The sequence below is a fragment of the Electrona antarctica genome, assembly GCF_951216825.1.
Source record: "Electrona antarctica genome assembly, chromosome: 4".
Classification (NCBI taxonomy): Eukaryota; Metazoa; Chordata; class Actinopteri; order Myctophiformes; family Myctophidae; genus Electrona; species Electrona antarctica.
Window position 1 is genome coordinate 21,504,987 of NC_136809.1, and position 25,046 is coordinate 21,530,032.

Below are 25,046 nucleotides of genomic sequence, written 5' to 3' on the forward strand. Positions count from 1 at the left end.
TCTGCTCAGGGGGAAAGGGGTTAAGATGGGAATCTACGAATCCTACGTCACCCAAAAAGTCATAGTCTACTCTACACCTATTTACATAACATTATATTGAATGGCAAAAATGAAATAATTAATCTCATTATAAATACACAACCTACCAGATGTTTTTACCTTAAAGCTGCAATCCGGAATGTATTTAAATAATAAAACGTAATTTTAACCAATAGGCCTATATTTAACATATATTATATTTATATAACTAGCAGCACATCTGCAGTGGGTGGTCTCCACTCTCCATACCCTGGTGTCGCATAGAACGGGAACACCTACTGGTAGACAAGTAAGTCCGGAATTCCGTCTCGGTAGAATGTTAGAAACTTGGACCCCCCGCGCGAAGGACCCTTGAGCCTTGAATGGGACATAACCACATAGTTATAACATTATAACATAGCATACTTAGTTTAGACTAGTCATTGGTTAGACATGGGTTATGGTTAGGTTTAGGTGTGCTGCCCCGTGGGAGGTTAGGTTTAGGGTGAGGGTTTGACATAGGTTGTACTACAACCTATGTTGTAGTTTTTGGTTTAGACTAGTCATTGGTTAGACTCTAACCAATAATGACTAGTCTAAACCAAAAACTGAATAAACTAATGATTGCAGCAATCAAGAAACATCACGGCAACTACAATGTTGATCACTAGATGGCGACCAAAACCACATTATGTTTTGGGTTTCCTTTTCTGAACGGTCACAACTAGATGTATGCTACATTTTGAGATATTCGTATAGACTTACATTTTGATGTTATCCTTTGATATAATCTTGATGCCACATTCATGTTTTGACGACATGTTACCACTAAACATCTAGTTCACGTTATTTTAAAAGGGGACGATTTTAAAGTTCAACAAAAATATCACCCTTTTTCAAATCTTTTAAAGTTGGTCAATATCGTTTTAGACTTTGGTTATAACTGATCTGTCTTGTTGTTTGAATCCTAATGTGATGTGAAAAACTGCGTCATTGTTTCCGTTTCCGTGTCCCTTGCCAAATAAGTACGGATCTACAATCGTACTGTGCATCGCGATTCGACGCATTGTTAGCTTGTAGATCTATACTTTTTGGCAAGCGACACTCTCGCGAGAGTTTGAGTATAAATGACTCAGAATGAAGCGGTAGATTATTTCTGAGCACTGAGAAAGTGAGCAGCAGCAGCCAACATCTGCGCTGGTCTGGAGCTGGTGTGATGCTAAGGTTAACCGGGGCGAGTTAGCTCGGTTAGCACGGTGGAGGATTTTTATTTTATTTTTGCATCGAAGTTGTCATTTCGGAGGTCAGTATTCGTCACCGTCACGATAATAACACAACTACGACAATGGGACACAATAATGCCCGCGCCCCACACACAGTCGGCTGTGTTGTTTACATTGGGGCTCGCTCAGATTGATCTCTTTGCTCGACTGGACGTGCGTCGTTCCGGTTCGTTCCTTCTTAAAATCGCCGTCACCGCGAACAACACCCGCCCATCCTCAGCCATCCCACCACCCCCGTCTGAACTGAACGATGTGCGGGGAGGCTGGGAGCAGCGAGGTGAACGACGACCAGCACCACCAACACCAGAGAGGCTCTAAAGAGGAATGGACGCTGTTGTTCTGGACGTCCGTGGCCGTGATCGTGCCGGTGATCATCACCCTGTGGTGCAGCGCCCAGCGCTCCAAGAGGAAAACGCACATGAAGGACTTCTTTCGTAAGAGCAAGCACGGCTGGCACGTCACGGACCTGTTCAACAAGCCCACGTACTGCTGTGTGTGCTCGCAGCACATCATGCAGGGCGCCTTCTGCGACTGCTGCGGGCTGTGCGCCGACGAGCAGTGTCTGCGGCGGGCCGACCGCAGCCTGCCCTGCAAGGAGATCATGATGGCCCCGACCGAGCATGACACCATGGAGCACCGCTGGGCCCGGGGAAACGTGCCCCTCGCCAGCTACTGTGCGGTGTGCAAGCAACAGTGCGGGACCCAGCCGAAGTTGTGCGACTTCAGGTAATGCACAGTAAAGTCTTAAATGGTAAATAATGCTGCAATCTGTTCTTTTATGTCTTTCCCGGGATTCGAACCCATGTTTCCCTCGAGATCCAATTAGGCGGAACCCCTACTTTAGAGCTACATGCGGTAACTAGTAGGATGTCGATCCTACCATGACCAGGATCTAAATGTCTCTCAATGTGAGAGTAGGGAATCTGGCTCCAGCCAAGGACTGCAGATGTGTTAGTTATAATAGTGTAATAACATATTGTACATAAGGATGATGAAAATGAATTGAGCTCTTGGTTAAATGGATGAGCTGTTGCTAACTGCTTACTACGATGGCTTGTTTGAAAGTAGTTTGTTTCATTTAGGTCTACACGCTTCCCAAAAAACAGGACATTTAGGTGACACAGTACACTTCAGACATTGATCAGGCTTATGTATGTGTAAGACATTTTGTGTCCCCCCTCTCTCCCCCAACAGGTGTGTATGGTGTCAGACCACAGTGCATGATGACTGCATGGACAGCCTGCCACCTGAGGCCTGTGACCTGGGCGAATTCCGGAGCCTCATCATCCCCCCATTCTACCTGCACCATGTCAACAAGCTCCGCCGTAGACATCCTGACGAATACAGCAAGGTCTGACGTTATAAATGGCCCCTGCAAAGGCTGTGTAGCACTTGCTCACATATTAGAGATGTTTCACGCAATGCTGGTATTAAGTGTGTGTGTGTGTGTGTGTGTGTGTGTGTGTGTGTGTGTGTGTGTGTGTGTGTAGCTGGCCTCTGCCTGTGGTAGTGGCTGGACTCCAGTGCTAGTCCTGGCTAACACTCGAAGTGGTAACAACATGGGGGAGGTGTTGCTGGGAGAATTCCGCACAGTCCTTAACCCTGTTCAGGTCAGTAAGTATCCCTGCTGCGCATGGTAGCCTATGTCAGAGTAATGTGCCCTGGGTCACAAAGAAATGTTCCATTAAAAAAAAAAAATATATATATATATATATTGTTCTCCAAAAATCTATGCAAAATAAAAATACATACACATGTAATAACAGTCAGTGAGGTCTATCATCATACTTTCATTTCCTCACAATATACAGTCTTTACAAGGAAAACCACTGTGTGATGGTGATGATGATGATGCTTGATTTTCCTGACCTCTCTTAATATTGATGCATTTTATATTTTGATTCCCTCATACTGCACAAACCATGCCCCTTTTGCTGTAGGCTACAGCATTTCTTAATCACGTCTATTTTACGTTGTTTTTTTCTTCTCCCCTCCAGGTGTTCGATCTGGCCGAGCTGGCTCCAACCAAAGCCCTCCAGCTGTGCACCTTGCTTCCCCCTGGCAGTGTTCGGGTGCTCGTATGTGGAGGGGATGGCACTGTTGGCTGGGTGCTGGATGCCATTGACACCATGAAGCTTAAGGTGAGATATGTTGCTTACAGAGTGAGTGCAAATGCTGACCGTTTTCATTTTTTTAAATGACAAAGGCCAGAAAATATAATTTCAATTGGAAATAAAACCACTGTAAGTTACTGTATTATTACTGAAAATCAGACATATTTGAGTCACCTTTATATAGCTCTGCCTCTCTTCACTGCTGCTCTTATATTTTCTATTTCCTATTATGTTAGGGCCATGACCAGTTTATCCCTAGGGTGACGATTCTGCCCCTCGGGACAGGAAATGATCTGTCTAATACGTTGGGCTGGGGGTCTGGATACGCTGGGGAGATCCCTGTTGAGCAGGTGCTCCGTAACGTTCTGGATGCCGAGGTGGTTAAAATGGACAGGTGAGGCAATGATACTAAGAACAACTTTCACTCCAGACTAATGGTCAGCTTTGTTTAACTTGGCAGTTCTGGGCATGTTGTTATAGTTGTCTACTACCTGTTATAGCTGTTGTTATTATTGACTGTGTTGATGTTTTCAGGTGGAAAGTACAGGTAGCTTCAAAAGGCCTCTACTTTCGTAAACCAAAGGTGAGTCCAGTATTAATTTACTTTTTGGATTAAATTAATTTATAAACAATTACATTCAACTATTGAATCATCTTGGGCTTCATTATACAGTAGCAATCAGCATATTGCAGAAGTGGTAGTAGATAAGAGACTCTTTACCTACAATTACAGAATGCCACTGACTGATTTGACTATACAAAGATATAGATGGCATATGCTCTCTCCAGGTTCTGTCTATGAATAACTACTTCTCGGTGGGGCCAGATGCTCTGATGGCACTGAACTTTCACACGCACAGACAAAAGACACCCTCCTTCTTCTCTAGTCGCATCATCAATAAGGTGAGAAAGGGAGACAATATTTGAATATTAAAATTTTAATATTCAAGGACACAGACCATGGTAGTGTTTTGTAAATGGTGATAAGACAAACAGATTGTAAACAAAGCTGCATTGACTGGAAACATTGTAAACTAAAAGGGTATACACCTTATTATTAATCTATTTCCACTGTGTTCCCAGGCTGTGTATTTCCTTTACGGCACCAAAGATTGTTTAGTGCAGGAATGCAAGGATCTGGATAAGAGGATTGAGGTAGGCCTATAGTAACTAAGTTACTAAATTACTATGATCGATATCCCTTTGTTTATGTGCATTGACCTCTGTGACTTGCAAGCAGCAGACATTTCTCTCCATTTGTTGTATTCTGCACTGAGAATCTGTCAAGTTCATGAATTCTGACTACCAAGTATTATATTTATTTTTCTTGCCCCATTTACTGACACATATTTCAAAAAGGATTTGCATGAAGCATGAAAGCAAATATCTCAGAAGTTTTGAGATCCTGCTTGATATTGACCTCGCAAGGGAGAGCAATGTTCTAACAGGCCTTGAAAGTAATTACACCAACACCATCACTGCACATGCATGTGGTTGTCTACTCCCTCCCCAGGCCAACAGAGGGGGGTTGGCAGCGACAGAGACCAAGTTTTGACCAAGATTTGAAAAGCAACAATGAATCCAGGACTTATTTGAATGAATAAATACATGCATTCTGTATGGTAGACTGTGTTACTACTAATGCCAACTAATTTGGTAATCTCAAATCGAATCAGCAACTATTCTATACTATACTAGCAACTATACTAACCATGTTTTTTTCCAGTGTTAAATGTAATTAAGATAAAGAGGAGTGAGCCATCTCTCTTCCCCTTACAATCTGCTGATAGTTGCACATGCACAGTAGCGATTGCAAAGCAAAATATCACACATAACAACGGCTTTATTTTAATAACGGCCCAATCAGCAGCTGAGGAAAATAAATAAATAATAATCTGTTTGTCTAAAATGGTGATAGTTAAATGAGTGCCATAATCCGATTAATTGTTTCAATAATCGTCCGATTAATTGATTATGTAGTGGTTTCCCTAGAACAGTTCCATTGAGACATTCTGACCTTGTTGTCGGGTAGAACATCTACTGGTTGACAATGTCACTAAAGTTGTTTGAAGCAGAAGTTGGACATTAGATATTTGCAATCTTTAGACATTGTTGCAACATATGACTTCTTTCCGTCAGAAGAGGGAGACAACCGACACTTTTGTAGCTTTAAAAATAGGTAATTCAATTAAATTGTGAAACAACTCAATACTGTGTTAATTTCCCCATGATGTGTATGCAATGGTGCTTTGAGTTGTGCTTCTTTCTCATCTGTATAATTTCAAGCTTGTATTTAATTTGTAATTTCCTATGTGATTTCTCACAGTTGGAGATGGATGGGGAGAGGGTGGCACTGCCCAGTCTGGAGGGCATCATTGTCTGTAACATAGGTTACTGGGGAGGGGGCTGCAGACTGTGGGAAGGAATGGGAGATGAGCCTTGCCCCCCAACACGGTAATACCTGCACTTTCCTACAAGGGAATTACATGCACCTTGTATGAGCCATGTCTGGACAATAAAGCCAATAGTTAATTATAGTTGTTATAAAAATAAAAATCTGTTGAACCACTTGAACCCTGTATACACGTAGGGTTTTCTTTTATTATTATTATTATTTTACCTTTTCAGATCGGGAGTCTGCGACAAATACATATTAATTTGGGTGTCCTTTGAGAACCACTGCTGTGTAGGTGTTTTATATGTTTCTCACCATCTTTCCTTGTTCCTCACACTTTTCCTCTTCTGTAAATCCCTTCCTCCCCAGGCTGGATGATGGTCTACTGGAGGTGGTGGGCGTGTATGGTTCCTTCCACTGTGCTCAGATCCAGGTCAAGCTTGCCAACCCTGTACGGCTGGGTCAGGCTCACACTGTCAGGGTGAGGCGACAACACATGCAAGCACGCACGCACGCACATACTCGCCAACACCACACAACACAACACATCCTGTTTGCATTTTATGCCACAGTACACTGGGAGTACTAGTATGATCGTGTATGTATTGCTAATTCCGTCGTTTTCCTCAGCATACCATACATTTGGAATTCGTTGTCACGGAATGTTTCCCTCTGTCTGTTTTCCTCCTGCAGTTGGTTCTGAAGAGTTCCAGGATGCCCATGCAGGTGGACGGTGAGCCGTGGGCCCAGGGCCCCTGCACCATCACCATCACTCACAAGACCCAGATCCTCATGCTGTACCACAGCGCCGAGCAGACGGATGACGACGACGAATCCAGCGCCTCAGATGGTGACAGTGCCACCCCCCATGAATCACCCAGCTCACAGGGGGCCCCCGTTTACACCCGTGCATAACCCACACCCAACATCTGGTGATAGGAAGCTTACACTGTATTGCTTTATTTTGCCTTAGTTTAGTCAACTTTCCAACTCAACCCCTATGTTTTATGTTCTTTGTTTGTCCCTTGGATTATTTGTATTAATTTAAAGGATCTCAAGTTTCCACCAGTTATTATAGTTAACTAAAACTAACAAAAGAATGAAAACTAGAATTGAAAAAACATTTTAGTTACCAAACAAAAACCCTTTTTTGTGTTTACAAAACAAACTAAAATCATAGAGAAAATCTCCATATCATTTTATTCTTTGTCAAAAATCTACAAGCGCACGTATCGTATCTGCTATTTTTTCAAATATTATGACATTGTTGAATCTTGCCCCTGACTAATACATGTTTAAATAACTAACTTTAAAACTAAGCCTTTTCAAAAATGTAAACAAAACTAAACCAGCAAATCTGCTTGAAAGATCTATTTAAAAAGAAAAATGTAAATTATAATTACTTTGGTTTTGCGAATGGCTTAGTGTCAGACAATGCTCTGAAAGGATTCATATATTTGCAGTTGGATCCATGCGTTCGTTCGGTATTGGGCCTGAGTGTATAACTGTATATTCAATGTATACCGTATACCTTTACTCGCACATAACCCAGAGCTTGCAACAGCTCTGGGGTTACATTCCCTTGTCACAGGTGGTAATGTCAGGAGAAGAATGTTTTGGGCAAAGTTTCTTGAGAATTTGCAGCGATACCTTCTGCCATAGTCAAAGTAAATGCATATACAGTAGATGCAAAAGAAAAACAGACATATTCTAAGTACTAAAATGGGTAAAATTAGGCTCTGAATAGGTGTTAAGGCAATTCAAGTTTAGTTAATGGTGATATTGTCTTGTTTTGCTTCAGGTAGGGATGTGAATTATCGATTAATGCATTAATAGTTAATTGATACGTTTTGATAAGCTTTTAGATTGATTAACCGGTTAGTTGATAAGCAGCGTTTTTGTAAAAAATCTGAGAATCTTAATTTCCCTCAATGTCTAACATACAAATCTACATTTTGCTGATATACAGAAATAATACAAAAGGCATAGTATATTCCTTAATCAAATATTTATTTGACCATTGACGATACACGGCCACACACGCGCGCAGACAGCTTTACATTCACAGAAAACCACCCAATGATAGAACCGCATAATGTTCGATTCATTACGATTAGTTATTAACTGTTAAGTTTAACCGACTAATTAACGGCGATTAACTATTAACATCCCTTCAGGAGATCAGCACTGGCTCTGAAATGGGTGATATACACTCAGGAGAGAGCAAGGGCTCTGACACTAACTGACAATGAAAAATAATATATTTTTATGTCGTCTTATCACTGGAGATTTTACAGGCTCACAATGCACTGTCACAAGATGCACGCCAAATGAATATGCTGTGTCAGCACTGGTTACATATAGTCCTATGTCTACAGTTACAGTATATTCCAGAAGAACCCTTTGTGAACCAGAGTGGAGAATATTATATATTTTGCTGCTAATGAGCTACGCTGCGTGAAATCTTATCCACTCCATTTCTCTCCCAGTTTACGTTTGTGTTGCACTGTTGTGGCGCTTGCACTGCATAGAAAACGGTTTATAATCGTGCAAAGACTAGACCACCTAAAACAACTTTAACTGCTATAAGTTAGTGTTTGTGAAATTATGTTACTACCATGTTCTTATTTAATGTTTGTGTCAATTATGTTGTATTTTAAGTCGTCCTTGTTCATGCAGTTGGCAACATTAACCACAGGTTGGTTGTTCTAGAGTTAGTATTTTATATGACAGTTCCTGAAAAGTCATTTCTTACACACAGTACTGACTACATTTTTCACTCATGGTTACATTTTGACTTGTTATTGTTACTGGTGGTTAGATCTGTTGTGTGTACACTTCAAATTATTGCATTTTGTCAGTTTTGAATTTGAGTAGCCTTCCTGTTGAATGTAAATAATTTCAGAAATGACAGGTTGATGCTGATGGATGTTTTCCTCTTTCTACCAAAATGGTTGCCTGGTGCTTACAGCCATAATAGAAAAGTCTACAGAATGTTTATTGCTTTACTATGTAATCAAAGCCTACCGGCATAGAAATATTTTATTATACAGAATTAAATCAAACTTTAAGAATATGGCTGCACATAAGGCTGAACAGGGATCAATTGTTGTTGCCCAAATAATGCCTACGCTTGTGGAATTTGCAGCAATTCTGCAGGTAGTTCTACTTGTAGCCATGACAATGAACTTCTGTGATGATTAACTTGTGTTTGTTATGTCTCGTTGCCAATCTGAACGTTGACCTGTGTTTACAACACCGTCATAGATACAGAGCAGTACTGTACGTGACTCATGCTAAATGTATTGCTCATCTATTTATCTTATGGGAGTTTCTTTCCATGTGTTGGAAAAAACCACTGGGAGTGGTTGTTTGGGTCCCCCCTCCTACACGGATAGGAGCTTATGGTCTCTATTTCCGTCCATGCTAAACCCCTTATCCCTAAACTACTTTGCCCCTTTTTTTTTTTTTACCATTTTGAAATACATTTTTGAATAGTTAAAATAGCCAATCTACAAGCTGTCGATGTAGATCGGCTAGTTGAACTATTCAAAACTTATTTTCAAAATAGGGAAAAAAAGGCAAAGCAGTTTAGGGATAAAGGGTTTAGCATGGGCGAAAATAGAGCCCCATGTGTGTACAATCTTAGAAAGACGGCCACTGTGTAAAACTAAAATTAATCTAATGCCAATCTAATGTTTGACAGAGCTAAGTTGTTATAATAGCTCCTGTAAGAGAAACTAACAGATGAGTGTCTTAAGCAACCATTGTCTTTGAAGTCATTCAAAAATTAACTGGGACTGAGTAAACAAGCTTTTATTGAAAACAATCATTAAGTAATTGAAAAAACAAACTGATTTGGTAAATTTGCTAAAACAACTGAATGTATTGGAATGATCATTTGGATCCGACGATGTGCCCATAAATATCTTTTACATTACCAGTGTTTTTCTTTGCCTCTGAATTGAGAAATATCCCATAACAATATACAAGGCAGTACTAACAATTTACACAATATTACACATTAAATCATTTTCCATATTAGACTTAAGCTTTCACAACTTTAATTGAGTGCAAGATGTCATTAAATATTTAAATTTCACAAAAACAGGAAACAAAGCAGACTATAAGTATATTCTCATGTATATAGTAGTTTATCCAAACAAGCAAGCATTAATAATATGGAACACTGGGAATTTCACTCAGATTGCAATCAGCAGTGGTATACAATGAAGTGATGTACCGCATGTTACCTATACTAGTACATATTGAATATACAAGTGGTTACAGAGACCGTTGATTTCCATAGCAAAACTACTTTTTTCTCCATTGTAAGTCAGTCATTTACAATGAAATACATGGGATGAGTGTAATGTAAACCCTCTTTGCTTTTTGAAATCTTAAATCTGAGGAGCACCCTTGTTTAGTCTGTACCAATATATAATGGAACTATGCTGTATGCAATGCGCACTGGGACACTTCTTAAATGACCCAGTCTGTAGTAAAGCAGTTGAAGTACTATAGTCAGATGTAGTTGGTTGTTAGTTCAACCAATCTTTGACCATACTGCATTAATCCCAAGGTAACCTCAGGTAAGCAGTAAAGTCTAGCAAAAGAAAACATCTTTTAATAGAACTCTGCATTGATCAGCAACGGCTTTCACTTTGTGTATACCTATACCATTAGGCTGTACACCAAAATCAACATGCTTGTTCTTCAAGGTGGGCGGCTTGACACCCAACGGAACAGCTTAGTTGGTGCGGAATCTAGAGAAGATATAGAATCCTGACTTTGTAATTTTGTGAAGCTAAGTCCAGACAGAAGACACCAAGCCGTAAATGAGCCATGGTATCTTATATCCACTCATAACACAGCAAAATACAACTAAGGGCTGCAGCATACTTCTTGTGGAAATAAAGTTCAACATAACGAAATGACATGTTTGCGGGGGAAAAAAGGCAGTTTTTTTCCCCCCCTGATTTTCTTACTAGCCGAACATCACCACAGATAACACCACATGAACATTGTGAGTGGCTGTGATTAACGTATTCATCTTGTTTTATTTCCGGAATCAGATACAGGTGGCAACATCACAATTTCAGCCCAGTATTCCAGGGGCAGGGTCTAAAGTTCAGCACTTAGAGCGGAGTTGCATCAGATATAAAACAATTTCTTCCACAAAGAACTTGTTTGGTTTCAGCAAGTCAAAAAACCAAATCCAACTTACTTTGAAGTATGCTGCCAGTCTTTGTGTTGCATATCGATGCTGTATCTCCATATTTTCAAATGTTCTCATCAGTCAGGCCAAATAGGACAAGACCATAAACATTGAAAGGAGAATATAAAGGCTATCTTCACATGTTAACTCCGAATACCTCATTCAAATTGCACATGGCAAACAAGTTATCAATCTAGCTTCCTTCATCATGACATACTGTATTTTGAGGCATCAGGTATCATTGGTATAGTCAAGTCAGTAAACACAAACAAATACTGCACATTGCATGTTCTGCAAGTGTTTAGTCTATACTCTATACCTTTATTTGTTTCAGAGACAAGCAACACCATCTGCTGCCATGGAGTACATGCATTTAGCCTCTGAACAACATGGCAACTGCAGAATGCAACTACCACTTGATGAACTACCTCTACCCAGCAAGCCAAATGACGCCATGACGACGTTATGACGACAACGTCCAGTGACTCTGGTGACGTTCAGGACTAGGCCAGATCCCAGCCCATATGGGGATGATCTTTACGTCATTTCCAGGACGTTCCAGTAACTTATTCTGGGCCAGATCGGACTAGTTATGATATGACTTAAGTTGATCTGGCCTCGATCGGACTCTCTCTGATTCATCCAGGGACCACTAAGACGGATCTTAGTGGGCAGAATTTATGTTTGTTGACATCAGGTGATATTCTGGGTCAAATCCGACTAGTCTTAGTTTGACTTGATCTAGCCCCAATCGAGACGTCACTAATTCGTCCAGGTCCTGACCGAGCTTGCTGGGATATCCTTGGTCATGAGATATGTGAATCATAGAGAGTGACTTACACTTCCTCTATTTACTGGTCACCAACACATTCTTATTTTACATATACTGGTGACCAGAGACGAAATGTTTTTATAATCGTCATGGGGGCGCCCGCTGCAACGGGGGAAAACAAGTTGTTGTTTTTTTCATTCCACCCTAAACCCAAGCGTTTAGGTTCTAAACACTTATTTGTAACACTCTTTAAACGTGTCACAGTGTTTGTAGATTATAAGAGCATGTTTGTTTAAATGCCATGATTGCAGCACTGAGTCATCTGGTAGGCTACTCTTTTCATTGTGAACAAGTAGCCTAAGCAGAGTACAGTACTGTACCCTACCTGGCAGGTTAAACAAGATTAGCATTTGAATGCCGGACAAAAGGTGTTAACGTGCGTTCAGACTTGGATGGTTAGAGCTGCGCGATTACATACAAAGTCAATGCAAAGACGAGAATTGCGCGAACGGGCGCGGCGCGACCTGGCGCGGTACAAACGGGACGAACCGACTAGGCGAATATACTGTACATATTCAGGTCTAATTCATCATGGGGGCTCGAGCCCCGCCGCCCCCACGGAGTCTACGTCACTGCTGGTGACTATCAAATTCTTATTTTAGGACAGCTAGTTGCTATCAGTGTGGCATGCTGTATGATCACACTAACTTTTATGTCGTTTTCAGTGAACAGATCAGCTTTGGTTGAAGTCATCTTGACTCAAGAGTCAAGACCAATAAGAAAATACAATGATTCCTAGATTATGGCAAAACTGAGATTTTTTTAAGACTGGTTTAACTTTATAGCATTCTGTATATCAGTCTGTTAGAACTGAAGAGCAAAGTTCAGAGCACGTAGTTTTAATATTATCCTCCATCTCTACAAAATAAGTTGAAATACACTAATTTTATACTAAATTATTTTGAGTATTGTGTACGTTTCTGTTATCTATATACATGTACACATCTAGATTGATTTCAGTTATTTTAGCTTTTTTAATTCTTTTTTTTGTGCTCATGCAAGTATTTAGACTAGTGTAGGTGTGTATGAGGATGTTCAGGTCTCATGCTTGCAGCGTGCAAAGACCAACGGATGCACCACTGGAAAAGATCCAGAAGGCTGGGTACACCGTCTCGGTGAATGGGAACACGAATGTATGGAAGGGATACGCCCTGTCAGCTACATTATAGAACGTGCATGCCCCGTCCTCACAATCCAACAACACACCCACACGCTTGGGACTGTTATTTGCCAGAACTGTCTCACTGCCATCATGCCAGGCAGACAGCTTGACGTTAAACCACTCGACACACCACGACTGACTGTTGCGACCAATTCTGCTGGAGGGCCCTTTGCGGTCCATGCTGTTGTACGCTATCCCTATGCCAATGAAGTTGTTGCTACTCATTTTGACCTCCCAGTAGTGACGCCCTCTAGCGAAACCCTTGGAAGAGAGCACCTGGGTGCAGACAGTGAAACGCGATGGGCTGTCTGGGTAGGTCGCTGGCTCGTCGGACACAGTGGCCTTGGTAAATTCCTCACTGAGGACAATGCGCTTGTGGGCCGTCTTTGGGTCGAAGGTGAGCACTGTGCCATCTATGTTGGGGAGACAAACGGGAGTCAACATTGAGCTACTGCAGCTACTTTGTCCACACTGGCACAGGATGATACTGATCTAAACATGCCCACATTCTTACATTGTAGAAGCTCAGTTCTTTTGGCAGCAGATGTAATGCTAGGAGGGATTCCCGAGTGTTCTAGATAAGAGGATAAAACAATTAGAGAGGGAAAAGGAATATAGTAAAAACATTATTGATTATTGTGCCACTGCATCTGGGAAAATGTTAAATACTGTAACATATTTATTTGATTAGGTTAGATCTTGTGACATTACTCAAAACCTTCCATATTACAATTAGTAATGGGAGCACTGGAATTTGCACTGAGAAACTTTATTCCATTTCCCTATTTTAAATGCGGACAGGTTATTCTACCTGGCTTCTCTTTAGGTTCCTTCGCCTGGGGGCGGCCTCTGGGTGTCTCTTTCAATGTACAATCCATCTCTTTAAATGTCATATCCAATAGGTTCTCCATGGAATGGGCTGCTTTCATATTCTTTGAAGGCTTCTTGCCTTGTTCTACAAAACAAATTGTAGAACAAAATTTTTTTTTAAATCAAAATCCAGGTTAAATGCAAGTAGTCCAATTGTATCATTAATAGATATGATTCATATTAAAAAAAATAGAATCATGTAGACCGCTACTAGTGTAGTTGACAAGGTGTATGCCAGAAGGTCTGGCGCTGGTCTTTGAGCATGAGCCTGTAGTTTGTGCTTAAACATTAAAACACTGTGGAAGTGTTAATTGAATGCTCTGCATTCACACCATCCTCACACGTATACCTTATATATAAACTTGAGAAAGTTCACATGCTAAAACACACTTAAGGGATGAGAGCCGGTGCCTCTCAGACAGATACCACAGCAGCATCAAAAAAGGAAAAAGCTAAAGCACACTAAGGTGACATGTTGTAATAAAGCATTACTGTTGTTTTGCTTCTTCAAAGACACTGATGGCAATATTATCTTTGGACACTTGGTGGCGGGCTCTAGATTTCACAGCACTGGGTGTGGTTTCTTGGGATGCGATGGCAATTCTGACGGAGCATTAGTTCGACATGCGGGAACAACGGTCGGACTAGGGTTTGAGATAGGTTGTCGGTCTAAGTGTCGAACCAATAATAGTGTCGGAACTAAATGGTAATTCCGACGGAGCATTAGTCTGCGGGAACACCGGTCGGACTAGCGCTGCTCCCGTGCTTGTGGTTATGGTTAGGTTAGGGTTTGAGGTAGGTTGTCAGTCTAATGACTGTCGGACCAATAATAGTGTCGGAACTAAAGCCTGTTTTGCTTCTTCAAAGACACTGGTGGCAATATTATCTTTGGACACTTGAAACTTCAATAAATAAAACTAAAATGGCAATATCGACTGGACATCCATCTGTTTGTTTCGATGTCTACTCTGCATCACTCCCTTACCCGGCCGTGAAGTAACGTGCAAGAGACTAGGACATTGGAAGATGGAAATTGCTGTTACAGGAGGCATATCAAGGAAACATAAGCATGGTAACAATGAAGATTTTACATACTGTCAGTTTTCTGGCTCTTCTCAGTTTGGTCCTTTTTTTGTCCTAAAAAAGGGAAAAGCAACAGTACACAATAGCATCAGTAAAGAACTTACTGTAGTTTGACTTTAAGAAGGCATCCCATTGATGCATTCTTAAAACCAATTCAAAGGGTTATCTCAAACAAAATTACAAGTAACACACAATGTATCGCATAGAGAGCTTGTAGATATGCCATTTTTGTAATTTAATTTCTGAAAGTATATACACACACATACACACGATGGGATACCCGACGGAAACCTGTCACGACCCGATGGGCAATTTAGAAAATGCCAACATGGACTTATCTATCTATCTATCTATAAATGCACCAAGTCTCTGTATGTGTGTGTGTAATCCACGTAACTCGAGAACCGTTAGCCCCACCGACTTCAAATTCGACACACGCGTAGAGACTTAGATCTCCATATATGGTCGTCAGTCCATCATGCCTCGTGACATCACACGCTCCATATTCATTTTGAAATCAAACCCGAAAGCCCTACCTGGGCCCTCATCAAACCCTGTACACTCAAGACACTGTCCCCACTGCCACCCTTAGATCTCCATATATGGAGCTGACCTGTGCTGACATTCCATATGTTGATCTGACCTCATCAAACCCTGTACACTCAAGACATGCTCCATATATGGCCAGTATATGTTTCATTCCATATTGATCTGAGCTTCTCGTCCTCAGGGTGTCTTACTGGTATAATTCATGGTCAGGATTTGAATCGGTCATGTTGTTCATATTGTAAGAATAAATAAAAACGATAGTGTGACTGCGCGGTGCGCGTGCTCTCTCTATCACACACACACAAACAGACGAGTGACTATCGTAAACGATACAGAGCCAGCCCCCTGACAATATCGCAGAGTTTGAAAGCATAAAAATGTCCTGAGAACGCAAAGACTAATATGGCCGTCATGTCATTGTACTCGCCAAAACTGTGAGACTGAAATTTAAATGATAATACCAAATAGTGGCTGTGGAACGGTTCTTGCAGGTGAGAAGGCACTAAATCCAAGATGAGAAGCCCTTTTTTCACCTGTTGAGATACCAAACCTCTCATTACAAGAGCCTTTCTTTATGCATGGCATTTATAATACCGTAGTGAATCAACAACCAATTTAGCACCAATTTAGACAAGCATGGCACCATGATTTGATTCAGATTGCCATTCATCATCAAAGCATCTGCATCCGATTCCTTCATTGTGGATTTAAAAGCATTCAAGCAAAATCAATTCACTGAATTTCAAGTCTTTTCTGCCGTTACGGTTTCGAACCCAGGTAGAAAATGTGGTGCCCAAAATGCGGAAGTGCAAACGCGCTCAACGTTAAAGCCCAGCTGCACGGGGTTTCCTCGTCATACTTCCACAGGTCCACCTGCAGTCCCTCCTCTTACCACTAGGGCCCAGTGCTTCAACGTTGGAGAGCCTCACTTGGGCCTTGGGAACAACCCACTGCTCACCTCTGTGTTTTCCATCCCCTCTGACGAGCTGCCTGGGTGTGGCACTGCACACCTGTTCCCATTCTACAACCAGAGTCTTCAAAAACCCTGGCTTCCCCCTACTCCTCGCCAGATCTTCCCATAGAAACGCCTGGCAAGTATAGTTGCTCTCTACTCAGTTGCTGTTCATACTCTGTAGAGCATTTCTTGTGTTTTAGCTGCAGTGTTAGCTGTGTTGCTAATTTGTTTCTTTCATCCTCCAGACCTGGCTATCTGCAGTGCCACTCCTTGCCTTCGTCACCCCTTTGTTGTTCTGGACGGTTTGTTTGGCTGCCGATCTACAAGCTTGTCTTCGACTACTCTCTTGGATTTCCCTTAAGTATAGTTTTATATTATATGTATCCTCATAGATACATATATACCTAATTATGCTATAGGAGTACTTATGTATTTCTATCTATCTATCTAGCGTCAAATAAGAACGGTGTCCCAAAAATAAACAAATGATCCCGGCGATTTCACTCATATGGATATGAAGAATCAACTGACGGCGAAAAAACGCTAATGTTACTGCAGCTGAATTAGTTAACATGTTGCCAGAAACAGAAGAGTGACTATCGTAAACGATACAGAGCCAGCCCCCTGACAATATCGCAGAGACAGTTTGTTTATTTTTGGACCACAATTCTTACAGTAAATGAGACGATTCTATAATGACCCAATGTTATTCTCCACAGAGAAATTACTTCCGCAATCTGGCGGATGAGCAAGTGATGTCAGGACTTAGGTACGCTATTAGGAATATAATAAGTTGCATTCCATTATTTTCTAGGGACATAGTAAGTAAGCAGCTTAATGACATTCTCTCATCGACAGAATAATTCGATCCAAGTTTAGTCATCGACAGTATTTTCCTACTTGGTGGTTTCCTGGCCTGGCCAGCCCTGAGTGGCGCTCCTGGACTTGGGGACCGGAGGTGCCTTGGTTGTCCTGGTACTGGTAGCAATGGCATTTCACCTGAAACCCAGTAGCAAATATTTAAACATTCTTTCAAAGTAAACTTTTAATAGTATGGACCATATTGACACAGCAGCCATTTTGCTCTAATGTCATACTCGGGAGGAAGGGGGACAGAGTCTGTAAGTGGTCATTTATATAGCGCCTTTACCTAAAGCACATTAAACCGTCGGCAGAGTAAACCATGCAAGGCACCAACCTGTTCATTGGGAGAAGTTAGGTTTCAGTGTCTTACTCAAGGACACTTCTACACTAACCCAGGGGCACCCGGGGATCGAACCGGGACCCTGTTCTACCACCTGAGCCACTGCCGACCCTGGGGTTAACCCCCTTAAGCCACCATGTGAATATAGTTAAAGACAAAGCAAACTGTACTCCCCAAAACTGTAAGACGGAAATTATCATACCAAATAGTGACTGTGGAACTGTTCTTGCAGGTGAGAAGACACTAAACCCAAGATGAGATTGAGAAGCATTCGTTTGAGTGGTTCCACCTGTTGAGTCAATTTTGTGAGCAGATAAAAAAGACATTAAAGTATCTACCTCTGATTCCTTCATTATGGATTTAAAAGCATTTAAGCTAAATCAAATTTCAAGGCTTTCTGCAATGGATTCCATGCCTCGGGGTACAGAATACACAAAAGCCCTTTTTTCCCAATTTCCATACAGGCATTTAAAAATGTCCTGAGAACGCAAAGACTAAATTAATTGTCCAGCACGGAGTGGACAATATGGCCGTCATGTCATTGTACTCGCCAAAACTGTGACAGAAATTTAAATGATAATACCAAATAGTGGCTGTGGAACGGTTCTTGCAGGTGAGAAGGCACTAAATCCAAGATGAGAAGCCCTTTCACCTGTTGAGATACCAAACCTCTCATTACAAGAGCCTTTCTTTATGCATGGAATTTATAATAACGTAGTGATCCAACAACCAATTTAGCACCAATTTAGACAAGCATAGCACCATGATTTGATTCAGATTGCCATTCATCATCATGAAAGCATCTGCATCCGATTCTTTCATTGTGGATTTAAAAGCATTCAAGCAAAATCAATTCACTGAGTTTCAAGTATTTTCTGCTGTTACGGTTTCGAACCCAGGTTCGAACCCTCCACCTCCACCTTCCACTTCTGGTGTTCCTGGGAACAACCAAGGTTAATTAAATAAGGTTAGGAAGCAAAGACCGTACGGTGGACTCCATGTTGCTCTCTGGAAGGAAAGAAACATGAGCAATTGAGACCAAGGAAGCTGAACGCGGAAGTTGGGAACAACCCACTGCTCACCTCTGTGTTTTCCTTCCCCTCTGACGAGCTGCCTGGGTGTGGCACTGCACACCTGTTCCCATTCTACAACCAGAGTCTTCAAAAACCCTGCCTTCCCCCGACTCCTCGCCAGATCTTCCCATAGAAACGCCTGGCAAGTATAGTTGCTCTCTACTCAGTTGCTGTTCATACTCTGTAGAGCATTTCTTGTGTTTTAGCTGCAGTGTTAGCTGTGTTGCTAATTTGTTTCTTTCATCCTCCAGACCTGGCTATCTGCAGTGCCACTCCTTGCCTTCGTCACCCCTTTGTTGTTCTGGACTGTTTGTTTGGCTGCCGATCTACAAGCTCGTCTTAGACTACTCTCTTGGATTTCCCCTAAGTATAGTTTTATATTATATGTATCCTCAGAGATATATATATATATATATATATATATATATATATATATATATATATATATATATATATATATCAGCCATTATCCTGCTTTATTTGGACATTAAAGTGCCTAGCTGTCTTCCTGTCTCTTGAGTGGTCTTAAATTAACATCTGCAATGTATTCCACACCTAGGTTACAGACTACACAAAAGCCCCTTTTCCAAGTTTCCATACAGGCATTTAGGACAAAGCATACAGATGACCTGAGAACGCAAAGACTATTGTCCAGCACGAGGTGGACAATATGGTCACCATGCAAATATTAAAATGTACAACCTCGGCACAAAGCACAATGTCTTAAATTGTATCCGCCAGTCATCCGAGTCAGAATTGAAATGATAATACCGAATAGTGGCTGTGGAACTGTTCTTGCAGGTGAGAGCACAGCACTTGTTTCACCTGTTGATACCAAACCTCTCATTACAAGAGTATTTTCTTCATGGAATTTAAAATACTGTAGCTATCCAACACCAACCAAATAATAGCTATCCAACACCAACCAAATAATAACTATCCAACACCAACCAAATAATAGCTATCCAACACCAACCAAATAATAGCTATCCAACACCAACCAAATAATCACTAATTAGAGGAGACCTGCACTGTACAAGGATTCATTCGGTTAGATTTGATGCCATCCATCAGACATCATGGCTCAATTAACACCAACTCACCAGTTACACACATGGCAATGTTGAGTTCTGTAATGAAACAAGACAGCACTTTTAAGTCAGAGTTATCAAGGGTTAATGGAGCATTCAATGCACAGTGGCTTTTTGTGGGTGGCTTTTTAAGCCTGTATTTGATAACAGCGGAGAGAGACAGGAAATGGCAGGAGAAAGTTGGAGGAAGCAAACAGCATCAGGTCGGATTCAAACCCGGGTCGGCTACACCAAGGATTAAGCTTTGATATAGTATGCACTCTACCATCCACTCTTCTTTTTAATTTGTTTCAGTGTGGTTAATTAACAGTCAATTGCCCATATCTAATTATGATGCTTTATACATCAGTATGTCTTCATAATGCATTACATTCAATGTAATGCACTATGCATGCAATGTTTGCATGCATAATAGTTATAGGCTCCGCTTTATAGAAAGTGTTAATCATTATTTTATCACCTCCAATCTGCCAAAGGTTTTTGTGAAACTGTGGAATTGTGCAAAATTATCTGTCCTGTTTCTCTTAGAATTAACATTTGTACAGAAACATGGCTATTGTTTGAACCCTTTTCTCCCCCTTTCTCTCATGGAGTTAGATGTTTTTGGACACATGTTGATGATTCTTTTCCTCACCTGTACTAACTTAATTCTTCCATACATTTCCAGCTTCCACACTTACCATAGAGGGGCATAACAAACTAGCGCTGGAAACTGACGCCGACTTGCTATTGGTTCACCAACCTATGAGCCTGCCTCCCCTCCCCAGTAGAACGCAGCGGAGAACACGGACACCACCAAAGTTGGAGCGACTTTATCGTTTTAGCGAAATACAAGGTTCACTCCCACTCCTATGCCACTTTTCCTGCTTGGCCAGGCTTTTTTTCCCCCCTTTGAAAACAAAACAACTGCAGTTTCCGAGGCTAACGCTTACCTGGTTTTAGCATCTGCAGCCTGGCCTCAGTGGGTTGTTGGAATAGGTGCATCAGATGTTCCTTCAGCACAGCAGCGAAGGCGTACGACCCCATCACTGCCTTGGAGTCCAGGGTGATTCGAGGGCTGTATGGGTCAAAGCTTACTGCAGCGGGAAGGTCAACTGAGGCCTATGGCACAAAAAGGAAGAATATGAATTGCCACACCTTTCCTTTAACCACATTAACCCCGGTGTCCCCGTTTTGGGCATGTCATTATAAACAAAATCTCAAAAACAGCCTAGGCCTATGCGTTTGATTTAGGCCGGTGTTGCGTGGTGAAACAACCTTCAGTCTAAAGAAGGAAATGGGCCTGAAACGTTACTCCGCTTCAATTAAAGATTACATACAGTACAGTTTGCATCTCCACTTTGTTGCCTTTGATCTGAGTTCACGTTGGGACCAGCACCTGTCAAGTGGTCGGCTGTGCATTTTGCATTACTACCCCGTCCCCCATCCTCCTGAGCAACTTTCAACACTTTATATTATTATACTAATCTACTCTACCTGCAATTTCATTGTCACTAATGTCATCTCACCTGAAGGAAGGCCACAGTTTGGGACTGACCCAACAAACTGTTGATGCACTCTTTGGCAGCCGTCATTTGTGCTACGTTCTGAGCAAACTTCTTGGAGAGGCGCTGGAGTGACGTCTGAGCATTCGCCTGCTCGTGATCCACAGTGGTCATCGCTGTGTGCAACTCGCTGTCCAACAGCTCTCGCATCTGCTGATACTCTGCCTCCAGAGCGCTCTTCTTGCTGGATGCCGAGTCCTAGTGACAGTCGGAGAAGACCGTGAAACAGATATGCGTTATGCTCCTTTTAGACATAGTTTGTTCAAGAATGAACAAGAAATGTAAATGAGTAGGAATCGTACATACAAAAGTGTATTACTGAGCCTGTTTGTAGCCTACAAAGGAAATTCCTGGAGTGTTATTATTTTTTAACCCTACACTCAGGATTTTTATTACGTCAATGAAATTGTTTTTCTGGAAATATCAGGGGCGTTACCTTTATCTTGGTCTGCATGTCGTTCATTTGAGAGATCACATTCAGGTTCTTCTGGATCTTGCTTTGCAGCAAAGACGACTTGCCTCTCAAGTCAGACTACAATAACAAATGCAAAAGGTGGTATTTCATCATTGGGTGTGTTTGTGGTCAACATGACACACACAATACCACAAAAACTTGCACGCACGCACGCACGCACGCACACACACACCCCCCTCCTACCTGTTTCAGCCCTTTCTGTTCATCAGGGGTGGAGAAGGTGCAACCTTTGTGAACTTGCTGCAGGCAGAAGCTGCAGATGCATCGGCTATGACTGACACAGAAGAAGTCCATCATCTTGTGGTGTTCGGGGCAGATGCGCTCAGACAGGTCACCCAGTGGTTCCGTGAGCTGGTGCGTGCGGAAGATGAGGTTCTCCTGGTGCGGCCTCAAGTGGACAGCACAGTAGGACGCCATGCAGGTAAGGCAGGTCTTGGATGCCACAACCTCCATACAGGTGTCACACAATATGGTGGCGGCCGGCACCGCCTCGGTTTTGAACGGCTCCGCTTCTTTAAGTTCTTTGGGCAGGTCCTCCTCCAGTCCTCCTCCGGTCCAACCAGACTCGCTCTGGTTGGACTTCATCTTGAAGGCTTCGACCACCGTGCTGAGCACCGTGTTCTTCGTCAACGTGGGTTTCGTGGCAAAATGGGTCCTGCACTGGGGGCAGGTGTAGCTCTCTCTCCAGGTGCTCAAGAGGCAGTCTTGACAGAAGTTGTGCCCACAGGGGATCGTGACCGGACAGTCAAATGGACAGAGGCAGATGCTGCAGGTCAGCTCATCCTCCAGACCCATCAGACAGAGCTTATCACCCACGTCCATGTCAGCCATCACACCAGCTCCTGCACAGTGCACAGTAGACTGTAACTGGAAACCGGAGACAGCCTGGTAGTCAGCCTACGTCACAGCGCAGAGCACACGCTGCAAAAGAGAAACGAAACTTACAGATTACAACAGAACAGAAACTAGTCTAGCTCAGTGACTCATTTCTCAGTCTGGGAATCCAGCGGGGGGAAAATGGTCAGAAAATGTAATGTAAATATAATAATGGACGGTAACTTAGATTAGCCTTTTGTTGTTAACGCCATAGTTTATACTAAAAACGAAATAAAAGCAAGTCAAGGCATTTTTTTTAATAAGATCCTTTTGTTTCAGAATGTAGCCACGTACGTCTTGTCACATTATACTACATGCTGAAGTCTACCTTATACTAGCCTCGGAAACCCAGCACCTTTGTTAAATTGACACACACGCGTACACACACACTCCTCTCTCTCTGTCGCTCTAAGTAATTAGTCTCATGTCGCACAGCTGCGCATAGTTTCTTTATGCCATAGAAAGCATAGGTGAGTTCCAGGCTAACCTACCGCATGATTCTGAATCTATACCTGGTTTACCTACAGTAGCTTTGTCAACAACAGAAACTTTTTTGTTCGATCGATTACTGTCTGACATTTGTAATATCTGTAGCCTAAGGGACAGGGTCGATTAAAGAAAATCTCCGACAGCTTAGCCCCGTGCCTATCAAAAAGGTACAATTAAGTCATGCTCCCTGCAGTTTACATGTTTATTATTCATATAATTTGCCTACCTTCTTTCCAATCGCAATGCCAAGTTGCCAGACAGGCGTTAAGAGAGTGGTGGACCGTGGACGTCGCAACAGCTCTCTCTCGCCCATAGAGTATCTCGCCAGATGTGCTCGGGGTCCTTCGCGCAGGAGACTGACGTCATCTGGTATTCACACCCCTCACGCCCTCTCTCTCCTGGACACGTCACACACGTGACCTGTCACCTGAGGCTGACATCATGACCTTAATGTGTCATGTAATACATCTTAAACAAGATGAACGTTGTTCCCAGGCCATTACAAATATTAAAGTAAACTCTTTCCATAGAAGTGGGATTCAATCCTCCTATCTCTTGCAATTGATTGATTGATCAATTGCTGATCTGAACATACAAAACACACTTATATAAGTGTGTTGCATGTTAAGTCTAGACTTTATACAAGTGTTGCGTACATTGTCACACCTTAACCTTGCACATGAATCATGTGTGTCACTTCAAAGTCCCTGCAGTCACACCTTATCTAACCACCAGTAAGACGTGTGAGGTCGTGCTGAAACAACATGGCTTCTTAATACGGCACAGATAAGAAGCAGGAGTTAAACGATTAATCTGGTTGCTGGCCGGCTCTATGCAGATCTACAGTAGGTGATGATCCAGTCTTCTGTACAAACATGGTTTGATGAGGTCAGATCAACATATGGCGCATCAGAACAGGACAGCTCCATATGGGGAGATCTAAGGGTTTGATGAGGTCAGATCAACATATGGAATGAATATACTGTACTAGCCATATATGGAGTGTGTCTTGAGGGTATACAGGGTTTGATGAGGTCAGATCAACATATGGAATGAATTCTATATTGGCCATATATGGAGCATGTCATGAGGCGTGACTGACTGAGGCGTGACTGATGCGAGATGCAGGTTTTCATAGTAAACTGCGACCTACAGTCGCAATAATAACTGCAACTAGAAAAAGTGCCCCTCAGGGCACAGGTCTTCACCAGGGCAGGTCAGGTTGTGGCCTCCTGGTGGCGCTATAATAGGCCAATGTGAAAAGGGTGCAATTTCTTCATACGCCTTTGATGGCAATTGGATGATTTGAGGAATTTTGTTCCAAAAATGTGTTTTGCAAAAATCAACCTGTTGGTGGCGCTATAACAGGCCAATGTGAAAAGGGTGGGATATATTCCTCAGCCTAGTAAGAAAATGTGTGAAAGATTTCACGTAAATTGCATGCTGCGTTCATGATTTGAGGCTTTTGTTGAAAACGGGGCAATCTTGCAAACTGTGAAAGCCAATTATAGCCAATTAAGATGGAATATGAAATATCGGACAGATCCGACTTGAGCAATTTTTTTGACAGAATCTGGAGGAGTAATATCAAAAAATTTGTTTTACAAAAGTCGGCCTCCTGGTGGCGCTATAAAAGGCAGATGCGGAAAATGCAGGTCAAAGGTTTGTCCTTGGCCTCTAGGGAGTGTGCATGCAACGTTTCACGCAGATCGGTGCAGTTTTAGGTAAAAAATGTGAAAAGCTGCCTCATGGTGGCGCTATAACAGGCCGTTCTGGAAAATGTGGGGCAGAGGTTCATCGTTGGCATCCAGCGAG

At 42.1% G+C, this 25,046-nt stretch overlaps 2 protein-coding genes across 8 annotated transcripts; one reads left to right on the forward strand and one right to left on the reverse strand.

Moving 5' to 3' along the window:
* The first annotated feature begins 1,197 nt into the window (after positions 1-1,197).
* On the forward strand, positions 1,198-10,414 carry dgke (diacylglycerol kinase, epsilon). Its single transcript, XM_079498148.1, has 11 exons — positions 1,198-2,027; positions 2,496-2,652; positions 2,792-2,911; positions 3,299-3,442; positions 3,652-3,809; positions 3,950-3,998; positions 4,205-4,318; positions 4,499-4,570; positions 5,742-5,869; positions 6,180-6,291; positions 6,504-10,414. The coding sequence occupies exons 1-11, from the start codon at positions 1,552-1,554 to the stop codon at positions 6,723-6,725; spliced, it is 1,752 nt and encodes a 583-aa protein (XP_079354274.1). The 5' UTR covers positions 1,198-1,551; the 3' UTR covers positions 6,726-10,414.
* trim25 (tripartite motif containing 25) lies at positions 9,611-23,607 on the reverse strand. Of its 7 annotated transcripts, XM_079498140.1 has the most exons (13): positions 23,458-23,607; positions 22,050-22,787; positions 21,828-21,923; positions 21,356-21,589; positions 20,780-20,948; positions 19,860-19,886; positions 17,886-17,972; positions 17,380-17,478; positions 15,986-16,057; positions 14,988-15,029; positions 13,834-13,977; positions 13,537-13,596; positions 9,611-13,435 (listed from the first exon to the last, which is right to left on the reverse strand). In XM_079498140.1, the coding sequence occupies exons 2-13, from the start codon at positions 22,695-22,697 to the stop codon at positions 12,903-12,905; spliced, it is 2,211 nt and encodes a 736-aa protein (XP_079354266.1). In that variant the 5' UTR covers positions 22,698-22,787; positions 23,458-23,607; the 3' UTR covers positions 9,611-12,902. The 7 variants fall into 7 exon arrangements, with proteins under 7 accessions (XP_079354266.1, XP_079354267.1, XP_079354269.1 ...); XM_079498141.1 differs by lacking the exon at positions 19,860-19,886; XM_079498143.1 differs by lacking the exon at positions 17,886-17,972.
* Positions 23,608-25,046: the final 1,439 nt, after the last annotated feature.